The sequence below is a fragment of the Paralichthys olivaceus genome, chromosome 23 (genome assembly GCF_024713975.1).
Source record: "Paralichthys olivaceus isolate ysfri-2021 chromosome 23, ASM2471397v2, whole genome shotgun sequence".
Lineage (NCBI taxonomy): Eukaryota > Metazoa > Chordata > Actinopteri > Pleuronectiformes > Paralichthyidae > Paralichthys > Paralichthys olivaceus.
In genome coordinates this window covers 12,006,801-12,019,070 of record NC_091115.1, presented here as the reverse complement: position 1 = coordinate 12,019,070, position 12,270 = coordinate 12,006,801, and the positions used below count along the sequence as shown (strand labels likewise).

The window sequence follows — 12,270 nt, the reverse complement described above, 5'->3', positions numbered from 1 at the left end:
ATGTGATCCCTGTCATCTTGTTTGTTTTCACCTTTATTCCCATTGTTAAAAATATGTATTGGCCAATATATATGATATTTTTGGTGCTTTATATTGATGTCGGATCTCCTGATCATGAATTCTGCCTCCAGGTCACTGAGGTCATCCTCTCAACAACTCCTCTCATTTGCCCTCAACTTTAAAATAAGGGGATCAGGTGTTTTTCTGTTGCTGCCCCCAAGCTCTGAAACAGTCTCCTGCTCCACGTTAGGTCGACTAATCCCACATTCGATCATTTAAAGTTTAATTTAAAGTCAGACCATTTTAATCTGCTTTAAATTCAGCCTGATTCTGTTAATGTGTCTTTGCCTGCATTTTCTCTTTCATTGTTTTTGTTAATAGTTGCATATGTCAAGCAGACCACAGCTTCATGTTGGTGTTTTCAGCTCGATTAGTGGCAACATCCTAATTATTTGGGGGGTTTATATTTGTGCTATAAACGTGAACTTCTTAAAGGTTTTGACTGACAGCTTCTTCCCGCTCTGTCGTACTTTAGTCGTACTGTGTGTGTGTGTGTGTGTGTGTGTGTGTGTGTGTGTGTGTGTGTGTGTGTGTGTGTGTGTGTGTGTGTTGCTGGTACCTGCCTCAGCCTGTGAGTCTACCGCTGCCTGTTAGCAGGTTCCTAATCCCCCAGCCCAACATTTCAAGAGTGATGAAACATTACTTTATCATCCTCGCTCTGTAGTTTTTTTTAGAAAACGCCTGGAGCTTGAACAGAGACAACATTTCATTTTTGTTTAACATTTAGATTTATTACTGGAAAGATGATGTAACAGGAAGTGTATTTGCTCTTTGGAAACACACTTTCCTCTTAATGGTGCTTCAGTGAGGTTATTTAAACATGAGATCTGTCATCTGTGGTTTTAATATATTAATATATTGCTGTATCACACCTGACAGCACACATAAATATTATTACTGTTTGTTCTCTGGTGTATCTGTGTGTGTCTCTGTGTGTATGCACAGTGACGCACTTGTTTTTCTTTTCCCATTTGAAATGACAGAGCAACACAAGAAGTTAACGATTTATCCAAGCTGTGGTACAGACTTTGCCTGAAGGAGCCACAGTAAAGTGACTGATTGGTTTGTCAATATCCTTGAAGTGCATCTTGAATAATTCAGAGTCCGAATTATTCAACAGCGAAGGATTCAGGTTTCCTACAGCTAAATTTAGAAGAGCTTGTTCTTCCTCCTTAATTAGAAAGGCTGGAGCGAGGAAAAGCAGGAAACTGGAAATTTATTTTTTAATCCTCTTTCAATTCTTCCACATGGCAAGTAAAAGTTTCATTGGGTAATAAGGAGGATAAAATTGAATAATGTTCACGGCAGTATTGTTAAATATGATTTGTATTTTAAACCTTGCTCAACCAAGGCCTGGACCAGAAACAATGAAATTGATTATTCAAATAATTGAATCAGCAACTGTTTACTGGTACAGTGTGTAGAATTGTGTGATATCTGTGTTGAAATTGCATGTTGCAGCTGAGCACCCCTCACCTCACCCTCTCGTTCCAAACATGAAAAAGAAACTGTGGTAGCTTCAGTTGTCATAAAAACTCAAAAGGTGTTTAGTTTGTCCAGTCTGGATTAATGTAAAAACATGGCGACCTCCGTTGAGAGGGTCCCCTCAATGTAAATATAAAGTATTTGAATATAAAGGGACTTTTCTGGGGTAAAGAAAACTACTGAAAACATCATGAGATTTATTCTACATTCAATTTCTGCCAATAGTTCCCTTTCACCTAAATCACACTGGACCTTTAAATCAAGATATCATGATAATTGGCTGTTTTTCACTATTTTGTGATGGTGCGTGTTAGACTGTTGCACAAAACAAGCAATTCAATAACTCGCATTCTGTAAAAGAAACAGATTGACATTGTTCAGTGTTCTTTCATTATTTCTAAACCAAACGATTGTATCGATTGTATGTATCCAAATAGTCTCCTATTGGTTCCTCTGAGTGTCTGTCAAACACAAGGGCCTCCCCTCTGACCTCTGTAGATTATGTTTGGCGGCAAAGGCTGTGCGCCTGCTGCCATGATACAAAAGCATTGCGTGCGTGTGTGCGTGCACATGCACAAACCTGTGTTTTTCCGGGCATATTCATGATAAATATTCATGAAGCAACTCAAGTGAACTGAGACGCAAAGCTGCAAACCATCTGCCAGCTGCTGCCATGTGGTAGTTGAGACATTCAATAACTTCAGTCTAAGCAGCACAGGCAAAGGTTGATTCCATAGTACATGGATTTTAAACCTATATTCTGTTTTAATTTAGTGTAGCTGTATTTTAAACCCAAATGGCAGTTCTTTGTGTGTGTGTGTGTGTGTGTGTGTGTGTGTGTGTGTGTGTGTGTGTGTGTGTGTGTGTGTGTGTGTGTGTGTGTGTCAAGGTGACAGCAGCCGCCCTCCTCTGCCACCTCTCCCTCTTTCCTCCCCAGCGACCTTTGACCCAGGAAGCAGTCAGAGCTGATCACAGAGCAGTTCCCCATTTCAGCTTGTTTTCGCCATCACCATGGTGACGGGGCGTCCTTTCACAGATCAGTGTTCGCAGCAGTGATCCTCTGAATGAATGTCATTCTCACCACATGAAGTTCCAAGCTGTGGGTGGGACTAAAATGCTGAGTCAGCTCTTTGTCTCTCCGGACCCTTTGTCTCCACACCCAAAGGCCCTTTGGTGACATCACCATCTTGCTGTTTTCACATCAAACCCATTTCTTCATACGTCTTCATCACATCCCATGGACCAGTCAGATATCAAGGATGCATCCTTAATTGAGAATAAGAGGAAATCCATCCTTAATGTGGCATATAGCAGTTCTACTTATCTAAGTCTGGGTCTGGTGCACTCACTTGTGCTTGAGGGCTCTCAGAGGCAGGCTGGAGCGACTGCTACAGTGAATTGACTCTTGATGTCAAGCGCAGCTGCTCGACAATGTAAAGACTGTTACTATAAACACACTGTTGTTGTTCTGCTGGTCCTTTAAACTGCAGCAGCTCTTTGTGCCACTTTCACTGTCCATAAAGAATTACTCTCTTCTAGATCCTCCCATCATTTCTCTCTCTCATTCATCCTCTTGCTCTGGGCGGCCATTAGCTGGTCTACACAGACACACACCATAGATTATAAAGAAATACACATGTGCACCTGCTGGGTGATGCTATAAAAGAACTCTGCTGTTTGTGTGTGTGTTTGTGCATATTGTTATATAAGAACATGTGTACCTGAAGGCATCCCTGAAACACACAAGAACACACACACACATTTTAAAGGATGTGAATGAATGCTGTGGTACGATCATGTTTCCTGAAGAATAGAGAGAGAAGCTTTTCAGTATCAACATTTCAACAAAGGCCTTTGACTTAGAAGAATAGGATGTGTGTGTGTGTGTGTGTGTGTGTGTGTGTGTGTGTGTGTGTGTGTGTGTGTGTGTGTGTGTGTGTGTGTGTGTGTGTGTGTGTGTGTGTCACTCTGAAATCGGAGTGTTTGCTGTTACATGATCAGGACGGGGCCAGCAGAACATGTGTGTAAGTGCGTTTGAGTGCACCTGTGTGTGTGTTGCAGAGCAGCAGGGTCCCTCATTAACCTCTGCTGGTCGGTATCGCTGTCATCAGTCCGATCACATATTCGTCAAAACACTCGGACATTCTTCAGCTGCTTAGTCTCATTGTTGTTGAGGCCTGTGTGCAGCCACTATGTTCAGCCAGTGTTTCATCTCTACACACAGTGCATAGTTGGCAAGGTATCATGTGTAGTGAAGTGTGTTTAAGTGTGTGTTTGTGTTGAGTTCAGCCTGTGACTGATCTCAAAACTCAGCACTTCTACCGGTGATTTCCTCACATGCTCATTCCAGGACGTTTCTCTGGCTGTGGGACTATCTCTGTGTGTTTATTCAGTAGATTCATTAAGCTCCTTAAAGTTGAGGTAAGGGGACCTGCATATCGATAGGAAAACAAACTTTGACACAATAATCAAGTATTTCAGATCTGCAACTTGGTCAGACAGCAATTTCCATAAGCAATCGGGGGATGGAGCCATGACAGCAACCTCCCTTCAATCATCTCCAGTCTCATCTGTCAATCATGACGCTCATCCCGTTTTTAGAGACACACATCAGTGTGAAACTTCCTAAAATGACATGACCCATTTTCAGGGAAGATTTATTTGACGTGTATTTTGACTTCTAGTTTGGCCCATGTCTCATCTGATAACATGAAGGAGGTGGGGTTGATGCACCATACTGCAGCCAGCCACCAGGGGGCGATCAAGATGCTTCGGTTTCACTTCTGGAGAGCTGACATGTTGGCCATCTTTATACCCAGTATATGCTTCATCTCACGAGCATGGAAGTAGATTTAATTTTGTTATAAATTTGGTTATTGGTTATTTAAAAAAATGTGCATCTACTTCTATATCTCTGTATATGGTATCACTGGCAATGTATAGAAATTACACTTCATGAAATTTGGATCAATCGACCCTCGAAAGCAAAGTAAACCTTTTATTTGGGACATATCTTGTTATAAATATCACAAACACATAATTTTTAATAAAGGGGTCTTATAGTACAATATTTTAAATGTATCCCACAACAATATTGTTATTATTATTAATACAGTGACTTATAACTCAGATAAAATAATGTAGTATTATCCCCGAGCAGCAGAATGTTACCTTATGTTAAGATCTATGTGGTGTTTCTGGAATTATTGTAAGATCCAGAGATTTGTGTCTTTAGGTGATGATGTCAGGTGATGAGTCAGACTGAGGCGATAATGATGTCCGCTGCCTCCTGGGCTCAGATGTTCCTCTCTGTTTGTGCTGAGTGCTGGGTGCAGCTGTGCCACTGAAGTGAAACCACGAAACGAAACCAAAAATGAGGTTAATGCAGATTAGATCATAGTGTACAGGCAGGAATGAAGCATCTGGCTTTGTGTTGTCACTGTGTCACAATGGTCGGCTGAATCTCTGCGGGAGAGTGAATCGATTGGATGGGGGGGTGATGTCAGCATGTGATTTGATTGGCTGGGTTTAAATAAGGATTAGATCAGCAGCATGGTGGTGTCAGGCTGACTCATCTCTTTTTTTATCAGTGTCTTATAATGTTTACGAGGGAGGTGGTAGTCAGTAAACCAATCTTTCTTCTTCATGTGTTTCCATGTTGTGGAGGACGTTTATGCTGCAAACTGTCTGAATGAGAACGTTAACTAAAAATCATTTTTGTGTGTAAACTGGTAAAGATTATTGAACTTTCATCAGCTTCCATCATATTTTCTTTCCACTGAACTTAAAACCTCAAAACTCAAGTTGTATAATGTCTGGGTTTTTCTGGATGTCTGTCTGCATGTGTGTGTCTTTGTGCGTGTGTACGTGTACGTGCACTCTTGAGGAGTAAGTACACTGTTTCTCAGGCTGTCGCAGTAATCGCGGTAATGAGACAGAGCAGGAGACTAACAAGATTTGTCACGTGGGGAGAGGCTGACAAAGCCCCTCTGTGTGTCTGAGTGTGTGTGTGTGTGTGTGTGTGTCTGTCTGTCTGTAATGTGTGTGTATTGTTCGAATAGGTATATAAATATATGTGAACTACAACCTGTCTGTGTGTGTGCATCACCTTTTCAGCTCTTGCAGGATTAAATGAACTGTATCTCATTATAGTCTCCTGACACCAGTCTTCTTTTATCGACCTATGTTTCGAAGCATTGCAATTTACTTTTTTACTATTTTTTTACTCTTACCCTATGTGACAGCTCCCCAAAAGTGGCTGGCTGCAGTGTGGGTCATAAATCCTGCCTCCTCCAATTTGGTGAATGGGACATGGACCAAAAAGTCAAAAGACAGGTCAAGTATTTTTTTGGCGAAAAAGGGTTTCTGAATCCTGGATATTTTGGCTTCATTTTTGGATAGTGAGAGGACGTTGAGAGATGTGTCGCCCCTCTTTTTATACAGTCTATGATCCTCGAGAATTTCCTACTGTTTAGTTTTGGTTTTGAACTAATGGTCGACTCGTGCAAAGCTCGGTCCATAAACTCCCTGCTGAATTATGTGTTATGCTTTCATTTAAGCAACAACACAAACCCTTTTGTTATAATGTAATGTGCCTGGTGATCAAATTCACTAGTTAAATGTAACCCTTTAATCCCTTCCACTCAGGAACGTCTTAGCAGTTTTCCTCTTAGCGTTCCAGCCATCAGGCCGAACCTGTCACAGTAGATTTATGCTTCAAGCGGTTAATAGCAGACAGGTTTTGACTCTTCCTATGGGGCTCCTGATCTGTGTGTGTGTGTGTAGGTGTGTGTGTAGCTACCTATGAATGGGGGTTTTCACATTTGACATAATAATCAATCAATAATCATTATAGTTGTTTCTTGATAAGAAACATGATTTAAATTTCACCAAAGAGACAACAAGCTGCTGAACAGTGCAGATACACGCTCGTACACAAGTGATTGAACGTGCACCTAAAAAAACGCACAGGGTTGAGTTTCCTGGAGACACAGCCTGTGCGGAGCCTGCGTGTGTGTCACCCTAGAAGGTGGATTAGTGCTGTAAGTCTCTGCAGTGCTGAAGGGCAGCCCTTATTCAGCCACCAGGAGAAAAAGTGTTTTGGGTTGAACCACAGACCGAAGTCTGCCAGATCCTAATCACAGCTGAAGTCAGTCAGTCACACACACTAATAGTATGCATAGTCAGTCATACTAATAATACAGCAGCGGGACGTGCTTCACACCTTGCTTATCCCTCACCTGTTTGTGTTTAAGTGAGGTGTTTGATGCCAGAGCTCGTGTGAGTTGTGAATATATACACACCCAAGAATATACTCAAAATAGAGGTCCGTTGTTCCACAGTACTCAAATATCGTGTACAGCAAGGTTAAGATACTTGAACTCCATTTGAGTTGACACCTCATCAGAAGTCAAATGATACAATTATAGTCAACGTTTTTCATAAAATGAAACTGAATTTGCTTTCATACTTTTCATGCATGTAGCTCATATATAAGTTGAATGATTTACCGATTTAGTGTTTCATACATGTAGTACATGTAGGACATGTAGTCCACTATTTCAAAGGTCTGTTAGGCAAGCGACACAATCTAAATAAAAGCTCTGCAATTCAGCTCCAGGTAAAACATTGCAGCAACAAAACAAATGTGGTTTTATTTTTCAAGACAACTTGATAAAGAGGAAGTGATTCTATGAATATTGTTGTCATGAGATCCAACATTAGCATGTTAACATTGCTGTTTGTGAGCGTGACAGCACATTTGAATTCAGCCTAAATCATTGTGCTCCTAGAGTCTCAATGCCTTAAATATGCAAGCACAAAAATTGTCGGAACAATTAAAATGGGGCCCTTTAAATATGTTTAAGAGCCCAGAAATTATTAAGAAAATCAGAGTTTCAAAATGCAGAATTAGTCCAGTTGGATGATTTATGTGAATGTCCTTCATTATGCAGACAGGTAATAGGTTTGTATGACTGGATAGTGTCTGGACCTGCCTCCTATAATGCAGAGATTGCCATAATCGTTTTCGTCTGGGCTGCCACCATCATGTCTCGTCTAAGTCCCTTTCTTTCTTTTTATGTCTCCCTCTGTTGACGTTTTGTCAGACATATCTTTCCCTCTCCGGCCCATCCATTGTTCCTTCATGAATGGATGACCCTGGGGATGTCGTAGAACCCGATCACTTCTCTGTGGAGGCGAACACAATCAGATAGACTTGACATTTAGAGGAGCTGCAGTGATACAGACTTGATCTAGTTCCATTTCAGCAGCTATTGAGTGCATCAGGGTATTTCTCCTGAATCAGACATTTTCCAAATTTGATAAAGTTAATGTTAATCTCATTGCAAACTCTCATACCCAGTGACTTTAAACCCTTGCTGTAAGCAGCAGTGAGTGCCTCCATTGTTATGTGGGATTACAGAAATGACTCTCGAGTTTTAGGAAAGTGGCCAAAAGGATTAATGCAGATTGACTCCTGTAATGCCTAAACCATGCTACCATTAAGTCTGATAACCTCAGATGACCAGAAGCCTCTGACTGTATCACTGACATCAGTTTCTCCAAATCACTGTACGCACAGATTAATGAGCATTTACCACAAACCTAAAGCAGCACCAATCAATGTTGTTATGTTAATAATGGAGCTAGTGATTGTGTGTCTCAGCAGTGTGTGCAGTTCTTTTCAGTTATGCAGGGCGTTTTGCTTTCAGCCACAACTTCAAAATCTGCTCCTTTTTATTTTTAAACATATTTTGTTATCTATAATGTTATACTAATTCATATTACATTAAATAATCCAGTCGTCCATAATTGCACAGCATCTGAATTATTTTCTTTTACTTGGCTGTGTTCTCACAGGTTGTCATGGTAACAATTTGATTGAAACATATCTTGAAAAGAAGATTTGTATTTTACCATATTGCTTAATCTTTTCTCTACACCAGGGGTTTTCAAAGTGGGACCAGGGGACCCCTAAGGGAGTCTTTGAGGGGTTCCAGGGAGGGCCCAACATAAAGGTGGATCATTTATCTCACTATGATTTAAACATAAGTATCTCCTTGACTACTTTGGTCCTGAATTTCATACACGTCCTGTAATAAAACAACTAGTCATGGCTCCAAGCTGGGAGTGGCTCCAGTTTCCCCTCCTCGAATTAAGAGTTGCTGACCCTCACAGGATAATCTTTATAAACAATGGAAGCAATAGAGGAATCACACACTGCTGCCGCTTGTTGTTATGGGATTCTTGATGTAATATGTACATATTTGACATTTTGACATTTGGTGAGCTTCATAGCTCCAACTATCAATAATAAAAGGTAATTCCCACATAATATACATCTTCCATTGTGTAAACTGCCATTTCTATTGGACATTGTGTTGTCCTGCTGCTCCACAACAGAAGCTGACAGTGCTAATCCTCTGTAGGTGTTCAGTTACTGCAGGAAGGTTTGTGTTTCTCCTCAAACCTGCAGTGTGGCTGTAATCCCAGAGAGCCTCTGCTAAATAGCTGGGATCACACAATGACACTTCTGTGGTTGTTTGTTGTTACTGCATCTTCGCCTCTACTTTCTATTTCTTTCTCCCTTGTGCTCTTTATGTGAGTGTGTCTCCCTCCATTACCCTCTGAATGTGTTTCCAAGCCATTCACACATTCCATGGAGTCTTGCTGTGACCAATGGGACAGTCTTTTAATGGAAACACATGCACACACAATGCACACACACAAGTAATGCATACAGAATGCAAAACGCCACGTCCCCTTCTCTCTCTTACACACACGCACACACACACACACACACACACCCAAAGTTGATGCCTGCTAGCAGAGAGCAACAATAGCAGCCATTTATAATAAGGATCTTCTGAGATTCTCACGTGTCTGAGTTTGTTTTGTTTTCAGTGTCAGTCAGTCATTTATCTGGGTTAATTTTGACTGTAACCTTGCAGAAATTAATCTAATCCCTTCATAAGGACATTTTAAGTATTTTCTCTTTTCAAATACCTGTCCAATATTATAACTGAGTATTTCAGTGTTATCTCAAACATTTTACAGTTTGTTTTTCTGTTAAATCCTCATATATTTCCCTGTTCTGCCTCCCATATTTCTACTTCCTCTCTAGTCGGACAGTGAGCACAGTGATGAGAGGCACAGGGGCATCATGGGAGGAAATTATGTCATAACAGTGTGTTTTCTCTGCTCTTAAGCAAACAGAGCGATTCCTTAATGAAATTCAGGGTGGGACTGTTTACCCAGAGCTCTCTCACTCTCTCTCCCCCATGAACAGTGAGGGCACTGTAAAGTGCACTGGCACTGCACGGTCCTACACACACACACACACACACACACACACACACACACACACACACACACACACACACACACACACACAACACTTTGCACAGAAGTCACACTCATCTGCAGCCTTTTTTTTTACCATCAAACCTGTAATGATCTATCACATAAGGCAAATTCTTGATCAGGCTGCAGATGCATGTACAGACAGCTCCTTAACACACATCCACAGAAACAAGGGTGTTGTGAATGTCTGAATTTAACAGTGAAACTAAATATTCAATCTTATTAAGTTTCAGGACTGAACTTGATTTGTGGCCCTGCTGCATAGAGAGACACCCAGGAGCTCTTTTATCTAGTACTGTTGTGTTTTCTGCTTAAAAGGCTGAGAACTGTAATATTCTTATCCTGGTTATCCTGAAAAATCTATCCTTATTGTTATGGAAAATGATATGGTTTTATTCTTTTTTACTTAGTGTGCATTTTCTTATTCATGGTTCAAACTGTAAAATCTGAGAAAGATTATTTAACCACATATTTGTTTTATAATAGAGTCTGGTTTTCTCTAATGCAGTTATCGTAAGACCTAAGGCTGAGTTAGCAAGCCACACATATAACAACTGGAGGACAGTACATAATATCTCTGCAGGAACAGTAGTTTGGCGAAATGAACCAAAATTTAGATATTTGTACAATAGAGTACAGTACAGCTCAGATTTGGATGATCGTTTTTTGAATGTATCATCAGCCTGGTCTCACTGATGCATCTGCCACTGAGAATAAATACTTCTGCTTAAGACGTTATCCGTCTTATGACTTTTCTTTCTTTCTTTGTCTCTCCTACCAGGATCCGTCCTCAGCTGGCCAAAGAAAAGATCGAGGGATGCCACATCTGTACATACGTGATGCCTGGCGAGCCCCAGGTGGTGCTGGGTAAGGATAAGGCCTTCACCTATGACTATGTCTTTGACATGGAGACCCAGCAGGATGCCATCTACACCCACTGCACAGAGAGCCTCATCGACGGTTGCTTAGAGGGCTACAATGCCACTATCTTTGCTTACGGACAGGTCGGTCCACACATAGTGGCACAGCACACACACACACACACGTTCAGATTTGTGCACGTTCTGACTTTGCACCGCTCAAGGGGAGGGAGCTGCGTCCAGAATCCAAAGATTTATTGCAGCAGTGTGATATGGAGATGATTTCATTTCATATCATTAGAGGGAGTGAGCAGCCTCACAGCCACACCGGCTCTGTCAATACACGATCAGCCGACATGTTCAGACCTGTTTTATATCGGCTCTGATAGATCCACCCGAGAGGGAGAGACACTAACAGAACAGTTACCCAATCAGCTCCCAGCTTCACCTCATACCAGAGCTGAGAACTGAAGCTCAAAATCGAAACATACTTGAGAGATATTCAACAGATGAGACTTTAACCTGCAAACTGAGAGATCCACACTTCTGTTCCCTCCTGAAATGACAATGTATAGCAGAGGTTTAAATCAAAATGTAAAGGGTCTGCTATTGTTAAATGTACTTTGTTCCCATTTCAATGTTTATTTGAGTATTTTTGTTCTTTAATGCGTGAGTGTATGGAGTTTAAAAGATGTTATGGGGATCGGACTTAAGCTTAGGAATAGTAATTACACTACATTTATATAGCAGTTTGCTTGTGGATCACCAAGTGCTTTACACTGTGTGTGTCAATCACCCATTCATTCATACTAGAGCCTGACCAATATGGATTTTTGGGGTCCCCTTATGACAAAGATATGCAATTGATATTTTACAGTTTAACCATAAACCTCATTATAAATTTTATTTATTAATGAAAAGATACACAAAAACAACCAAATATATAAAACTTGAAAAAAATGTAAATGTTACTTATTTTGTCAAATAAAACTATATATTGGCACATATCTGCAAACATAAACAAACAAACACAATTTTCATCTGCCTGATAAATCAGTCGAGCTCTAATTCATGCACACATGATGTAGCATCAAACTTATATGTAACGTAACTTGCACTCAAACAGGAGGTGTTGACCATTTTTGTTATTTATATCAGAAGTAACATAAAAGCACATAAAAAGAGACTGTTCACTCTCTCACAGTGTCTCTCATGTCGCTGCGGATGCCCTCGAGCAGAACGACAGCAGTTAAACTTTCCCTCTTTTTTTAAAATTTTGCCTCCGCTCCTCTTCTCTCTGTCCATTTTTCTTTACTTGCATTGTGCCTGCCACTGTTGTGTTCCTGTCAAAGAGCATTTCACGGTGTGCAGTGGAGGCCACACACACATATACACACACACACACACACACACATGCACGACAGAAGTATGTGCAGACACATGATCACACAGGTGCAATCTCATACAATGAAGTAGACAAACGCACTCATTCACACACACA

At 40.8% G+C, this 12,270-nt stretch overlaps 1 protein-coding gene across 5 annotated transcripts in view; it reads left to right on the top strand.

Annotated features, from left to right (window-relative positions):
• LOC109632789 (kinesin-like protein KIF21A) overlaps positions 1-12,270 on the top strand; it is a 34,354-nt gene that overhangs the window by 2,576 nt on the left and 19,508 nt on the right. For all 5 annotated transcript variants that reach the window (XM_020092230.2, XM_069519317.1, XM_020092229.2 and 2 more), the window contains exon 2: positions 10,691-10,913. In XM_020092230.2, the coding sequence (XP_019947789.2) occupies positions 10,691-10,913 (223 nt within the window). The remainder of the gene's footprint in view (positions 1-10,690; positions 10,914-12,270) is intronic.